The sequence below is a fragment of the Quercus robur genome, chromosome 6 (genome assembly GCF_932294415.1).
Source record: "Quercus robur chromosome 6, dhQueRobu3.1, whole genome shotgun sequence".
NCBI classification, from domain to species: domain Eukaryota; kingdom Viridiplantae; phylum Streptophyta; class Magnoliopsida; order Fagales; family Fagaceae; genus Quercus; species Quercus robur.
The window spans coordinates 19,326,836-19,343,584 of NC_065539.1; the positions used below are offsets into that span (position 1 = coordinate 19,326,836).

General features: G+C 40.8%; 1 protein-coding gene across 1 annotated transcript; it reads left to right on the top strand.

Annotated features, from left to right (window-relative positions):
- Window positions 1-8,859: 8,859 nt before the first annotated feature.
- Window positions 8,860-13,572, top strand: LOC126733133 (CDK5RAP1-like protein). Its single transcript, XM_050436320.1, has 3 exons — window positions 8,860-9,232; window positions 10,564-11,621; window positions 12,596-13,572. The coding sequence occupies exons 1-3, from the start codon at window positions 8,862-8,864 to the stop codon at window positions 13,105-13,107; spliced, it is 1,941 nt and encodes a 646-aa protein (XP_050292277.1). The 5' UTR covers window positions 8,860-8,861; the 3' UTR covers window positions 13,108-13,572.
- Window positions 13,573-16,749: the final 3,177 nt, after the last annotated feature.

Below are 16,749 nucleotides of genomic sequence, written 5' to 3' on the forward strand. Positions count from 1 at the left end.
CTGTGCCGAAGATAGCAAGAAGAGAAGGTCCCATAATCGGATTCTCAGAAGAAGACGCGCGACGCCTTCACCATCCACATGACGACGCACTCGTCGTCAGCTTGCGTGTAGGAGATTACAATATGCACCGGGTGCTCGTCGACAATGGCAGTTCAGCAGATATCTTATACTACACCGCGTTCCAGCAGATGAGGATCGACAGGGGGCGACTGATCCCAACAAATGCCCCGCTAGTCGGCTTCGGCGGGAGCCGAGTATTCCCATTAGGCGCGGTCACCTTATCCGTAATTGTGGGTAATTACCCCCAACAGATAGCCAGGGACGTGACATTCTTGGTTGTTGATTGCTCATCAGCTTACAACGCTATCCTCGGGCGACCCACGCTCAACTCATGGAAGGCAGTAACCTCCACCTACCACCTAATGATTAAGTTCCCAACTGACTACGGAGTAGGGGAGTTGCGCGGGAGTCAGATGGCCGCGCGCGAATGTTACATAGCCATGGTGGAAATGGAGGATCAGGTTCAAACTTTAAGTATAGAAGAGCACCGGACGGTAACGGAGCCGGTTGAGAAGCTAGAAGAAATACCCCTTGACAGTTCCGATCCTGGCCGAACGACCAAAATTGGAACACTCGCTAACCCCACGACCCGTCAAGAGCTCATAACATTCCTTAGGCAAAATCAAGACGTATTCGCATGGGGTCATGAAGATATGCCAGGAATAGATCCTTCAATCATGGTGCATAAGCTGAATGTGTCGCCCGCCTTTTCACCCGTCAGACAAAAGAAGAGGGTGTTTGCCCCGGAGCGAGACCTAGCCATAGCAGAGGAAGTCAGAAAGCTACGGGAAGCAAGCTTCATCAGGGAAGTGTACTATCCCGACTGGTTAGCAAATGTAGTAATGGTGAAGAAAGCGAGCGGGAAATGGCGGATGTGTGTGGACTTCACCGACCTTAACAGAGCTTGCCCCAAGGATAGCTACCCCCTACCCAGGGTCGATGTCCTAGTAGACTCCACGGCCCGACACCAGTTGCTGAGCTTCATGGACGCTTTCTCAGGATACAACCAAATCCGAATGCACGAAGCCGACCAGGAGAAAACGTCGTTCGTAACTAGCCAAGGCCTATTCTGTTACAAGGTCATGCCCTTCGGCCTCAAGAACGCAGGCGCAACGTACCAAAGGCTCATGAACAAAATGTTCGCACAACAGATTGGGAGGAATGTCCAGGTCTACGTGGACGACATGCTAGTTAAGAGCCGGAGGGAGGAAGATCATCTAGGAGATCTCAAAGAAACATTTGATACACTCCGCTCCTACAATATGAAGCTCAACCCAGGGAAGTGCGCCTTTGGAGTAACGGCAGGAAAATTCTTGGGATTCGTGGTGTCTCAAAGGGGAATCGAGGCGAACCCGGATAAGATCCGAGCCATTATGGAAATGACACCGCCAAGAAGTATAAAGGAGGTGCAGAGCCTAAATGGAAAAATAGCGGCACTTAACAGGTTCGTGTCAAGAGCAACGGACAAGTGTTTGCCATTCTTCCGGACATTGAAAAAATCCTTTGAATGGACCAACGAATGCCAGCAAGCGTTCGAAGAATTGAAGATTTACCTCTCCTCTCCACCGTTGTTGAGCCCGTCGCAGCCGGGAGAAGAGCTTTTTCTCTATCTGGCCGTCTCCCCCGCAGCTGTTAGCGCAGCCCTGATGAGAGAAGAAGAAAGAGTGCAAAAACCCGTATACTACGCAAGCCGAGCGCTTCGCGGTGCCGAGGAAAGATACCCGCCGATGGAAAAACTTGCCTTCGCATTAGTTACGGCAGCCCGAAAGCTCAAACCGTACTTCCAAGCTCATACGGTAAATGTCCTGACTGACAAACCTTTACGGCGAGCAATGAGCAGCCCCGAGGCCGCGGGCCGACTGGCATTATGGGCGATCGAGCTAAGCGAGTTTGACATTCAGTATCGTCCGCGGACCGCCATCAAGGGACAGGCTGTCGCCGACTTTATAGCTGAGTTCACCCATGACGAGGACCAGGGGGCAGCAGAGTCCCCTCAATGGAGCATACATACGGACGGATCATCCAACAGGCAAGCCGCAGGGGCCGGCATTGTGTTGCTATCACCTGAAGGAGACACCATTGAATGTATGGTCCGTCTAAACTTTCCCGCCACCAACAATGAATCAGAATATGAGGCTCTGATAGCAGGACTCGACCTTGCCAAAGCAGCAGGAGCCGCAAGGGTAGTCGTCTACTGCGATTCACAGGTTATCACCAACCAGATAAATGGAGACTACGAGTGCAAGAGCGAAAAGATGAAGAAATACCTTGACGAAGTAAGGACAAGAGTGGGCGACCTAGAAGCCAAAATCATCCAGATTCCCAGAGAGGAAAACGAGCGAGCAGACCGTCTCGCGAAGGCCGCCTCAGCAGAACGAGTGGTCGTCCCTGGTAATGTACTCTCCTTTGTACAGCTTTCCCCGCTAATAGATCTCAGCAATATGCAGGAAATATGCTCCGACAGCGGCTGGGCAGCGCCGTTGGTTTCATACCTAAAAAGCGGGGTCTTACCGGACGAAAAGGAAGCCGCAAGGAAGCTTAAAGTCCAGGCGGCAAGGTTCGTCCTGATAAAAGACGTCCTATACAAGAGAGGTTTCTCCCGACCGTATCTGAGATGCTTGGGTGCGGAAGAGGCGGACTACGTCATGAGAGAAGTACATGAAGGAATCTGCGGAAACCACTCAGGGTCCAGATCATTGGTACACAAGCTTGTACGAGCAGGGTATTATTGGCCCACTATGCAGAAGGACGCCGAAGCCTATGTCAGGGCCTGCGACAAATGCCAACGGTTCAGCAATATTATTAGACAACCAACCGAAGAGCTGACCCCAATGACAGCCCCATGGCCGTTCGCACAATGGGGATTAGACATTATGGGACCATTCCCTACAGCTATGCGGCAGCTGAAATTCCTGGTAGTAGGCATCGACTATTTCACGAAATGGGTGGAAGCTGAAGCTTTAGCCACGATTACGGAGAAAAACGTTCGGAGCTTCGTCTGGAGATGCATCGTATGCAGGTTTGGCATTCCTAGAGTCTTTGTCTCGGATAACGGAAGACAGTTCGACAACGACCATTTCCGGGATTTTTGCTCACAGTTGGGAATAAAGAACCACTACTCCTCCCCCGCCCACCCTCAAGCTAATGGACAAGTCGAAGTCACAAACCGATCCTTGCTCAAGATCATCAAGACTCGGCTCGAGGGGGCAAAGGGTATATGGCCCGAAGAATTGCCAAGTGTACTATGGGCATACAGAACGACGGCAAGAACACCAACAGGAGAAACACCGTTCCGCTTGACATACGGAAGCGAAGCAGTCATCCCGGCAGAAGTCGGACTCGCAAGCTATAGGGTACACAACCATGATGAGGACAAAAACGATGAAGCTATGCGACTACAGCTCGACCTAGTGGATGAGATCAGGGCAGCAGCAGAACAAAGGCTCGCTAGGTACCAGGATCGCATGGCCAAATACTACAACTCTCGGGTCCGACACAGAGACTTCCAAGTCGGAGACCTTGTTCTTAGGAAGGTCATGGGCGCCGCTAGGGACCCTACCCAAGGGAAACTCGGCCCTAATTGGGAAGGTCCTTACCGAATCTCGTCGTGGCAGAGAAAAGGGACTTACCACCTTGAAACATTGGAGGGACAGAAGCTACCACATCCATGGAACACCGAGCACCTACGGAAGTACTACCAATAGAAGCAGCAGCATGAAGACCAATTTCTTTTATTTTTCAGCAAATTATAGTTTAACTCCTCAGATTTATCGTTTACTTTAGTTTTTTCGCAACAATACCTTTTTTTAGCCCAAGGGGCAGGGTTTGGTTTTAATTACTTTTATTTAAATGCATGGCAATAAGAGGAGTTTTATTCAGAAATCACTGAAGTATATCTTTCCTCCGACGGTCCACTAAGTTTACGACCCAAGAACGACTAAGTCCATAACTCACGGACCAAGAAAAAACCCAACGGACTAATGAAAGATGTTAAGGCATCAAGGCTAAAAAAGCCAGAAAAAACAATGGTCCGAGAAGGCTAAAGCTAAAAGCTGACGGTCCAGTAGAAATATGGATCAAGCCTTCAAAACCGACGGACCAACGGAGATGTCAAAAGGCATCGAGGCTAATTGCCATCAAAATAACGGACCGAAAAAGCTAAAGCTAAAAGCTAACGGTCCAAAAAATAGAGTTCTCATATGGATCGGGCCCTCAAAACTGACGGTCCAATGGATGAAAATTTATATGGTTGACGGTCAACTTACTGACGGTCTTACCAAAAAATGAGACTACGGACCAACAGAGATGTCAAAAGGCATCGAGGCTAATCGCCATCAAAATAACGGACCGAAAAAGCTAAAGCTAAAAGCTAACGGTCCAATGAATAGAGTTCTCATATGGATCGGGCCCTCAAAACTGACGGTCCAATGGATGAAAATTTATATGGTTGACGGTCAACTTGCTGACGGTCTTACCAAAAAATGAGACTACTTACAAATAAATTTCTCCAACCAACAAGCCTGTAAAGATGACGAGCTAACCAAAAAGGCTAAAATACAAAATAATAGACGATCACATTAAAATTAGTCAAACAATAAAAAGACAAGTGTATATGTGCAAAGTAACGGACAACAAGGGATAGATTGAATTACAAACGAAAAGCCCCAACAAACATACGGGCACTTAAAGACATTGTTCAAGAATTACAACTAATGAAGGATTAAGCGGCAGGAGCGTCCTTGGAGACCCCGTCAGCTTTATCCTTCACAATCTGATCTGAAGGCCCAGCAGGGGTAGCAACAGCAGGCTGGGCCAGAACAACCCCAGCGTCGTTAAGCAAGGAATCCAAGCTAAGGGGTTCGTCATCTCTGTCAGCGGCAGGAGTCATTGGAACGGAAGTGTCCATGGTGATTCCAGACAGATCCAGCTCCGGATAAGCTAACGACACTTGCTTCAGACAATCATCAAAACCTGCGCCATAGTAATCAGCACAAGAGTCGATGAAGGACTGAGTTGTCTTGAACTTTTCAACTGCGTCAGCCCCAGCCGTCACCACCTGCGCACGCAGAGACGAAACCTCCTCCTCAAGTCTCTTCTGCTCACCCTCTGCTTCTCCTAGCTTCTCCTTCACATCCTTCAGGTCTGTGTTTAAGAGACGGACGGCCTCCTTGTATTGCGCCTGCTGATCCATCAAGGTGGAGTTGTGCCTCCTCACCCGAGAGACGACGCCTTCTTTGGCCATGCAACGATCTTGGAGTGCTTTAACACGAACCAAGGCCTGAAGGAAATACAACCGTCAGCTATTAAGCAAGGAAAAAATATCAGATTAATCAAAGTAGGAAACATACCCGTGCAATATCAAAGAAGGCTGACGCCCCCAGGTCATCCGTCCCAAGCTGAGCACAAGGATCCAGATCCGTCTGTTTGATAAGAGACTCCAGACTCTCGACAGCATGATCTTTGTGAGTCAGCAAGCAACGGGGCCCCTCAACGACAGGACCAGAAGAAGTCATCACTCCTTTCCCAGCACCGTGACTAAGCTTGGGAGGTGACTTCTGGGAGGGCGCGTCCGTAGGAGTGACGGCCACCTTCTTGGAAGGAGGATCATCCTTTCCGTCAGATTTCCTCTTGATTGAGCCCTTCAAAGAGGAATGAGGAGTTGACGCTCCATCCTTCCCCTTAGCTTTATCTTCTTCCTTCTTACGGGCGGCAGCGGCCCTCACCCTTTGCTTCGCGGCCTCCATCTCTGCAAAAAGAAAGCTAACGGATAAGTAATCTGACGGATGAATAGTAGCAGACGGATTAAAAAACGCATTTACTTACGTTTTCTTGAAAATTCTTCCAACTTCCGTGCTTCGACCGTCGGCTCAGGACCACCACAATACAAATGTAGAGTGTCTAGGGTTATCAAGTCCCTACACCTACGTTGCTCAAGTGAGATGGTGAGTATCCGACGGATGAAATCCCTCTGTTCGTCAGACACCTCCGGACGAGTGATGGCTGAGACAAGGAAACAGTGTTAAAAAGAGACGGTGAAAATGAAAAGCGACGGTAAAAAGAAAGAGACGGGGGCAACCTGACTCCCTAATATAAGCCCAAGTGTTATCAAAATAACCCCCGGGCAACTTGTCCCATTCATCCGGGCGACACACCCAGTCCGTCCCTTTAACAAAGAAAAATCTATTTTTCCAATTCCTATTTGAATCCGGCATATCAAACACCAATCTTAAGTTCTTTTCACGAGGTGCGAAGTGATATGTCCCCTTGGCGGATACTTTGTGCTGGGGTCTGTAGCAGTAAAAGAACTCGTCTAGCGAAAGTTGACGGTTCCCCCCACTCAAGCGACCCCAAAGAACCTCAGCTCCGATAAAGATCCTCCAGGCATTCGGAGAGATCTGGCTGACGGACAATCCTAAGAAATCCGCCAGCTGACGGTGTAAAGCCGTCAGTGGGAGCCTAAGGCCAGCTGCGAACATGGCGTCATACATCCCCACATCAGCCGTCCTCCCTGTATAACACTTCTCATTCTTTTTAGGGAGACGGAGGGGAATGTGATCTGGGATCTGGAAACGGATACGCAACTCAGAAAAAACCCTGTTGCTCATCTTTGGGAGAAATTTATTGACGGCCCACTCCTCTGGAAGGATGAAGGGACGGTTGCCTCCAGAACTCCCTGAAGTTCCCTCACTGGACTCTTCGTCATCCTCATCCTCATTACCGTCACTACTAACCTCGCTACCGTCACCCCTATCTTCGTCACTATCGATCTCTACGTCACCTTCCTCCCAGGTCCCGTCGTCAACAACTTCCTTGTCGACCCTCTCGACCTCAACCTCACTTAACACCTCTTCCCTGACTCCCTCAACACGGTCCTCTACGTCAATACTAAGGGATTGGGCGGACGTTTCTCTTCCTGACGACTCCAAAAAGCCGTCGGACTCTTGACCTGAGCCAAAGACTTCGTCGTAGCCCGCTCCATCGCGGACTGACGACTGATCACTCGACGCGTCACTTGACATCTGACTACCTACAAGTGACGGATACACCCTAAGTTCCTAGACTGACGTTCTCAATAAAAGAAATTCTTGGGCAAAAATAAAAATAAAAAGGAAGCAGAAAGGAAAAGGAACTTACAGGTGAAATAGATCTTGAATAAATAAAACAAAGTGTGACGGTATTGGTAAGAGCTGACGGAGCGAATCGTGAGTAAAAGCGACGGGTTCTCTCTTGAAAGATCTTCGAGGTTGAAATAGCGAAATAAGGCTGTGAGGCGTGATATTTATATAAGGGGAAAACGCACGAAACGCGAGGCGACGCCTGTGCCAGAAACGAGACCAACTATCGCGCGCCACGTGACCTTGCATTGAATAGCTCGCGACCCGAGGAATCATTCGTAATTCTTCTTTAGAAATAACTCCACATGCTGACGGTTCTAAACGTCAAGCATATAGAGTAGGGGGCAACTGATGAGGATAAAAAGGAGAGAGAGCCTCATACTGACGGTGTTATGCTGTCTTCAATAAATAGACGGAGCAATAGCTGACGGTTGGATTTGATGGCCTCCAAGACTGACGGTTTTATCAAGTGACGCCCAAAAAGCTGAAGGAGATGCGTTGAGGCAGACGGTCGAGTCATGAAGTCGACTTGCTTCCCATGTGATAAGTCAAGAGTTGACTTGTTTCCCACGCAAGAGAATATTCAAAGGGACTCCTATAAGGAAAGGATCCCGGAAATTACGCCCAAAAGGACTCCTATAAGGAAAAGACTTCTACTCCAAGGAAAAGAGGGATGACCCTCGCTACTATAAAAACTTTAGCACTCTCGTTACCCGAGGTACGCATAATTTTACCCTCTCTAGCACTCTAGAGCAGTGAGAATAGTTCTAACTTGACCTTCGGAGGGTATTTGGCCGGTACCACACCGGTACACTCCGCTAGGTTATTCCTTTTCGTTGTGCAGGTGCCGTTTGCGATCGAGTGAGGAGCGTGTGACTCATTGGTGGTATTGTTTTCGGTATCATCATTGTATATGACTAAAATGAACAAATTTTAGCTACAAAATTGGTTGTAGAATTAGGATACACCCTTACTCAATATCTTTTTATTGGAGGTGAATTTCGAAAAATCCACCATTAGATTATATCTTCTTCTTATATCCTTCATGCTTGCAAAATTTCTAGAAAATTAAAGATAAATAGTAATGTCATCAATAAATTGTTTAAATTGCAAGTTTTTGTAATTTAAAATTATGCATAAAATATAAACTTATAGATCATATAGTAAATAATATCCTATTAATACAAAATTTGATATATATATATATATATATATTAAGAGTGTAAAAAACATGCAATTTAATAATTATATTTTCAAAATATGTAATAATATTTATTTTATTGAGTAAGATTGTAGTCTAAAACTACAACTAATTTTGTAGCTAAACTTTGTCTAGCTAAAATATTCTCAACGTACAACATTCTAAAACAAGGATGAGTGGATGGTTGGTACTCATCAAAATTGACTTGATTTTGAAAATTTTACACTTTTCACAATAATCTTTCAATGTATGCTTCATTTCCATATTCATTATTTTGTTAAAATTTAAATGAAACATGAGATCTAAGGATAAAATTGATTTGATTGTGAAAATTGACGGACTAAATTGAAAAAAAAATTAATATTGGAGCGACAAATTTCAACATTTTTCCAATAGTTGGGGTACCATATGAATTATTTAAGTCTTTTCCTTTATTTATTTGTGAATTCTACAATACGTCATGTCGTTTACCTATTCTCCGTAAGATGGGCTACTTGCTTCTAATGCCTGATTTCGGCCCATCGTGGCCCATGATCAAAGTCGATTCCCTATCCAAATTCCAAGTCTCTCAACACAAAGCTCACACGCACTCTCTCTCTCTTTCTTCAATGGCGTCGTCGTTCTCCTCCGTCCTCAGCCACAGTCGATGCGGCTTCAGTCTCAGGCTTCTCTCCGGAAAGAAGCCCCAGGCTTCCTTTTCTCGGTGCTTCCACCACCGCACGCGACGGACACTCCGAAAAACCATTCCTCTCACTCTCACTCTCTCCAGAAGCTTCTCCCAAGCCCAACTTTCGGAGGGCCCAAGCCTCCGCCACTTCGCTCAAGCTTCTCTCACCGCCTCCGAAGCCCAGCCCAAGTCAGTAACATTTTATTCCAATAATGTTTTGTATTTTTTTCTTTAGTAGTACGAGTATTTCACTATTTCTATAGTGGTTGTTTCGATTTCATTTCGAATGAATATCTAAAATGCGCTAATGGGAATGTAACTTAGTATTGAGCTCATTTGCTAAATTATGGTTGAATTGTTTGTTTATATGAAGCTTTTTCTAGAAATCTAGTTCTTTCTTGCTCTTCAGCCATTTGCTGAGACTTAAGTTATGGCATTTTAACACGTTACAAACTCACAATTTAATGAATTTGTAAGCTTGTCATTGTGGGTTTGTTAATATAGAAAAGCTTAGATACTTCCAGCTCAATAAATATCTTACCATGTGAATGTTATCCTTCTTTATTAGACTATGACTTTGGATAGAGTAGAATTGAGGAAAAGAGTACATTTGGCTGACCCTAACTAATCTGTTGAGGATCCTTAGCCGACCTCAAAAAAAATTGGGACTATAAAGCTTTGTTGTTGTTGATTTGCTAATGAATTAGCTAAAGCCAGAACCTTTACTTATTTTCTTGGTTGCTTCTAAGAGTGAAGTGACATTGGAAAAATCATATTCAAAATAATCTGCATTGGTGTTAGAACAATCTTATTTCATTTCACTTTGATATTATTATTATCATTGTCAATATTGATCTGCTGTAGCACCAACAACTTCTAGCTCAAGTGAAACTTCCTTATCCTACAATAATGGGTTGGAGGGTGAGATCATGTGTTCAATGCTGTAATGTTCTCTGACTTGGCTCTATATATGCGATCACTCAAGGATACCCTGTGGTAATTTAAAACTAACCTAGTATTTTAAATTCCAAAGATAATCTGAGTTTTGTGTTTTGTTTTTTGTGGTTGGACAAATGATATGTAAACTGCACTTTGAAACTATACTTTGAACAAAATATATGATACTAAGTGCAAACATAGATATACGTTGGGGCATCCCCTAATACATGTGACCTACCCTAATTGGTCTGTTGGGGATCCATAGTCAACCAAAAAAATTTGGGACTTAGGCTTGGTTGTTGTATTCCTTAGTTTTATGAAAAAACAACCACAATAAAACACAAACCAATTAATCTTCATCCACATCATCTTATTTTTGTTTTTGGTAACTGGGGAGGGAGGCTCCAATGGCTTTCTTTATTTCCTTTATTGTTTTTACCTCTGGACTCGTTTTCCCCATCATCAGCATTCTCTGCACAGGAATTGTTGCATGCAAAGCTTCTGATACTCTTTCATCAAAATTGCAAATGATGCAAACTGTATCTCATACCTCTACTTTTTTTTCTTAACTATCTGTCTAGCCAATTGCCTGCTTCAGAAATTACTTCAAGAGGGCGTATCTATCATGAGACTTATGGTTGTCAAATGAATATTAATGATATGGAGATTGTCCTATCGATCATGAAGAATGCCGGGTATAGTGAAATTGTGCATGATCCTGAGAGTGCAGAACTCATTTTTATCAACACTTGTGCTATCAGGGATAATGCAGAACAAAGGGTGTGGCAAAGGCTTAATTATTTTTGGTTTCTTAAGAGGCACTGGAAGAGCAATGTTGCTATTGGAAGGTCACACTCCATCTGCCCTCCAAAAGTAGTTGTCTTGGGATGTATGGCTGAGAGGTTAAAGGACAAGATACTAGATGCAGACAAAATGGTTGATGTGGTCTGTGGACCTGACGCTTACAGAGACTTGCCACGATTGTTAGAAGAGGTAGACTATGGCCAAAAAGGGATCAATACCCTTCTTTCACTTGAAGAGACTTATGCTGACATTAGCCCAGTTCGAATCTCCAAAAATTCAGTTACTGCTTTTGTCTCAGTGATGAGGGGTTGCAATAATATGTGCTCATTTTGCATTGTTCCTTTCACTAGAGGCAGAGAGCGTTCACGCCCTGTAGAGTCAATAGTGAAGGAGGTGGGAGAGCTTTGGAAAGAAGGTGTGAAAGAGGTAACAATTCTTGGCCAGAATGTAAACAGCTATAATGATGCTTCTGGAGATGAAAATGAAGTTGAACCAGGAACTAATTGGAGATTAAGTGAAGGCTTTTCCAGCACGTGCAAGGTGAAAAAAATGGGTTTACGTTTTTCTGATCTCTTAGATCGGCTTTCCACAGAATTTCCTGAGATGCGGTTCAGATACACATCCCCACATCCTAAAGATTTCCCTGATGATTTACTGTATCTAATGCGAGAGAGACATAATATTTGCAAATACATCCATTTACCTGCACAAACTGGGAATAGCGCAGTACTTGAAAGAATGCGTCGGGGATATACCCGAGAGGCGTACTTGGATCTTGTGCAAAAGATACGAAGAATTATTCCAGATGTGGGAATAAGCAGTGATTTCATATGTGGTAAGTCTTGCCAGATTCTTGGAATTCATGTGTGAAACTTGGGTTGCACTCTAGTGTAGAAAGAATTTCATAATTAAACTGTTTGATACTTATAAAAAAAAAAAAATCATAATTATACTGTTTGATTGAATGGGTTTCTAAATTTTGACACTTTACATACTTTAAACATATCTTCTATGCAGTTCAAATTCTTGATAAAAAATAAAGGGATAATTACACTTATACCCACTTGTGGATTAAGTTGCACTTGACCTACCTGAAGTTTAATTCCTTAATAAAAATTGGTCTGAAATCGTTAAAAAATCGCATGTTTAAATCACATTATTTGAAAAGGAAACGCAGAAACAAACTAGAAATCTCATCACAATCTGAATTAAATTCAAATACAATTCATCTCAAGTTGGTGGAGTGCAACTTTTAAAATAATAAGTTGTAAATCAAATTTGATTCAAACCACAGGTGAGTAAAGTGTAATTAACCTAAAAAAAAAATGATGTAATCACAGCCATTTTGGAAATGAAGCTTCTTCAACTGGACACCTTTATTTATTTACTTTTTTTCATTTATACTTCAAAAGAACACAAGATATCAGATTGCTAATCATGTGATGATTTCTATCTTTTCTTTAATGCTACTAATGTTAATCAAGTATTGGCCTATAGCCCTATGCACAAATTCCATATTCATTCTCAATTTTCAGCTTAATACAGTGAGTTCTTGACAGTTTGTCCAATTTTTTATTGTAAATCTATTTTGAGCACTAAGTAGTGATTTGCTATCACTGATACATATCTTGGCAGGGCCATTCCTGGTGCTGGTTCTTTTTTTTTTTTTTTTTTTTTTCAGGCTAGATTGTATTGATGTGATATTTTCAAGGATATGAGTAAATACCAGTTTTATCCTCTTACTCATTATTGTGAAAACTTGGACACATTCCTCACTTCCCTATGCATACATTTTATTCCTTTTTACAGGTTTCTGTGGAGAAACAGAGGAGGAACATGAAGACACGGTAACCCTTATTAAGACTGTTGGTTATGATATGGCATACATGTTTGCATATAGCATGAGGGAGAAGACTCATGCCCACAGAAACTACATTGATGATGTTCCTGAGGAAGTCAAGCAGAGGCGACTGACCGAACTAATTGAGGCTTTCCGTGAGAGCACAGGTCAATGTTTCGACTCCCAGGTTGGAACTGTCCAACTTGTGCTGGTTGAGGGACCCAATAAGAGAGCTCCTGATACAGAGCTTATTGGCAAGAGTGATAGAGGCCATAGAGTTTCATTTGTTAATCTGCCAGTACCACATTGGGATGATGATTTTAATGGAAAACGGAATCCCATAGTTGGTGATTATGTGGAAGTTCGTATATTGAAGTCTTCCCGAGCATCACTCTTTGGAGAGGCACTTGCAGTAACTAAATTGAGTTCATTTTACAACTATCTGGGTGAAGAAGCTGTTGCTTGTGAAAGCAGAACTTGAAACTTCATGGTTTTTGAAATGAAAATTTACGAGATTATTCTTGTTGGGCTATGTGCAAGCAGATCCTTACTGGGGAGCTAAAACGGTAAGGCCTTCTTGGGTCACAATGATGTGCTAAATTGCTCTTGCCTTGAAAATGGTTTAGGTGCAGAGACTAAGGTACAAAGTCTTTGCTTTAATCTGTCAAAAAAAGAAAAGAAAAGGTCTAGCTTTGAAATTATCACTAATAACTTGAAACTTCAACATAGTATAGAGATGCAACGTTATTTTTTGTTCCACCTTCAAATGTCACTGATAGAGCTCAGATGGAAGCATATGCAGGTTGACAATTGTAATTTGCATTCCATCAACTTTTTTGGTCAGGCACTTATTTGTTCCTTTATTGTGGATCTTGTAGATAAATTTATGAAACTTCTTATTTATATGAAAATCAAGAAAATTCAAAGTCAGAAATATTCAAAGAAATGAAGGGTAAAGAGAGCTTCTAATTTGAGAACCTTTTGTGAGTATGCTTCTTTTGCTGTACATGATGGAGTCGGCCATGTCTATATATGAAAAACAATTTATTTGAAAATGATGGAAAAAAAATGAAAGGTCTCGATATTTCTTCATACATGTCAATGCGATGGAAAATAAAATATATACGTTATGTATCTGCAAAGTTTGTCAACTTTTTCAATAATGATATGAAGAAAGATGTCTTTGTTGACAATAATTTTTTAATTTTTAATTTTTTAATTCAAATACTATAATGAATTTGCTTTTGAAATTTGTGTCCATTTCTCTATGTTTATGTAGTTACTATATAATCCACCCATTATTTTTTCCGAATAAAAAGCTTTATTGCATACAGAAACAAGCCCACAAAAGCTTGAGTGCAAGCCTCTTCTTCTCCTTCCTTTAGAACAGCAATAGGAGTTGAGGAGACGAGAATATCCCGAGCAGTTACAAAAAAAAGCCCATTTACCTACACTACTGAATTACGTGCTCTAATTAAGTGAGAAGCAGTCACAAAACAAAGTCCATTTAGCTACCCTATGGACTACTGAATTACATTCTATAAAGTCTAACTACGTGAGAAGAATTCCGAAAAAGATTTACTTTTAAGGTGAAGTTTGACTTCAAATATGTTTGGATCAAAACATCAATACGAAAATAACATTAATCCTTGTTATGTGCAATGCACATGACTTGTTTAACTTAATCAATCAAGTAAGTTATGTACATTACACATGATGAGACATATATCATTTTCGTATTAGTGGTTAGAGTTTAAGGTTATAAACATGTTGGAGCCAAACCTTTTCCTTTACTTAATATAACAAATAATATTGTCTATTGACTAATATTGTGTTTGTGCTCCCTTAATGTCTTGGAGCCTTGGATCATTACACGAGAATCGCCTTCCAGGATCAATGAACTATATACCCTGTCTCTTTCACCTTTCTTTTAGCTAGCCATCATCTAGATTAGGAGTTTCAACCTGTATCTTCAACTTCCACATGATTATCCACTCCAAATTACTAAGTGGGCCTGAATTTAGAAAAACAATTCTTTTGGTCAGTCCAATGGGCAGGTGAATTGTGATTGATTCGGTTCCAATGAAGTGTATTTTTCATTTTGTCTACGGAGGCTATAGAGTCTCAAAATTTCCGTGATTATTCATTTGACTAAACAGAGATGGTAATTGGAAAATCATTAGCAACGATACAATAATGTGTCACCATCTGGAGCTTCACTTCCTAGTAATCCATGATCATGATCAATATGACCATATCATATGTATGGCCCATGTTGCATTAAGCCTAAGGAATGTATGTATATTTATAATTAAAGTGGAACTCGATGGTGGTCTGCGCAGTGCGCACGACCACATACTTTCACATTGCAAAGAACCAGACCACTTGCCTCCCTTGCAAGCCATTCATTTGATATATATATATATATATATATGCTGCTGAGAGGAAAACGAAAATCACTTGAAAAATGCGTTTTGGGGGTCAAAAAGACATAACTCGTTCCTCTAAAAAACATGGCAGTGCAAGTGCAAGCGTGTAGAAGATGAGAAGTGGGTGGTGGAAACTGTGGTAGTACTAAGAATGATGAAGACAAGACGATAGTTTGGATTGTCCCAAGAAATAACATGTGGAGAAGAAAAAGAGGCTGACAATTGCGGCGCCCTTTTTTGGCCCAATAGCAATAGGCTACCACTGCCAGCCCGTTTGACTTTGAATTTCAAGGAGAATAATTGGATAGTCTTTCGGTATTAGATTTTTTATGATCTCTCCACATTTACTTTTACGTTATGTTTAACAGATATTTTTATTTAAAATATATTTTAAAAGAAAAGTTCATTCTCTCATTCTTACTTAAAAAAAAATAAATGTAATTATTTTGATAATCAAGATTAAAAAAAAAAAAAGAGAGAGGATATAGCCTTTTTTTGTTAATTTCCAACATAGGACTCCTCTCTTCAAGAGATGATTTCTACTAAAAATATGAAATTTGTCTCTCCAAAAAAAAAATTTTAAAATTTCCTAAATAAATTTTTAAAAAATATTGCTATTTTATAAAATATTATTTAACAAAAATGACCCAAAAAAAAAAAAGGAAAGAGAGCATGCTATTTTTTAATTTTTTTTATTAAAAAAAGCAATATCTTCTTCCCCTTCTACCTCCAACCCAAAATAATGTACCTCAGTATAATTTACAACCACTATCAATGAATAAATGTAGACACCACACCTCAATCTTCCAAAATTTGAATAAAAATATATTAAAATAAAATAATGGAGAGAGATAATGAAAGTAAAAGAATTAACATGGTTTACCCAACGAAAAGACTAATAAATATATAATTTACAAAGTCAAGTAACTCATAATATTCTACCAAACCTAATTTACATATTTATGGTAATATCTTTTAACAAAAAAAAAAAAAATCTTTGACATATTTTAGGACATGAATTTAGTTGTTTATATACCTATATTCAATAAAAACTATCTCTTAATTTTCTTTATTTAGTTTGGCACGAGATGAGGTTGTTTTTTGATAAATTTTTTAAAAAAAATAACATTATCTCATGCGAAACTAAATAAAGAAAACAACTATTTCTCACACGAAACTAAATAAGAAAAGTCAAAGATAAACTTTCAACACATTTTTAGGTCGTTATCAAATATAGAAAAATGATATAATTTTCTAGAAAATGTTTTTTGAAAAATAATTCATTTTTTCAAAAAATATTAATATCAAAATAGGGCATTAGAGTAGAATATTGTCCATTTCTAATCAAACAACTCATTATAATGTATCAAGTTGTCTTTAATAGTTAACATGATTGTTTATATGACTTAAGATCGAGTTATTTTAGGATTGCAATTAATTATATTCTTATTTTTACAATTATCTTAAATGATAGACTGTAATTAATTATCTGTCATTTATACATATATCATTGCTTTATTACTTTTTTTTTAATTTTTTTTTTTTGGAGGCTACTCACGATTAGTTACATTGAATAAAATTTATAAAAATAGAAGAATTGGTTAGGTATGATTATTGAATTTTTCCTTACGATATATATAGATGTATATCAAGGAGTGGACAACTTTGGTGGGTCGGGTTTCATGCTCTAGAGT

Coding starts and splice junctions, on each gene's coding strand:
- LOC126733133 (XM_050436320.1), top strand. CDS start 8,862: ATGGGCTACTTGCTTCTAATGCCTGATTTCGGCCCATCGTGGCCCATG. Junction 9,233..10,563: donor GCCTCCGAAGCCCAGCCCAA/GTCAGTAACATT, acceptor CTATCTGTCTAG/CCAATTGCCTGCTTCAGAAA. Junction 11,622..12,595: donor AAGCAGTGATTTCATATGTG/GTAAGTCTTGCC, acceptor TCCTTTTTACAG/GTTTCTGTGGAGAAACAGAG.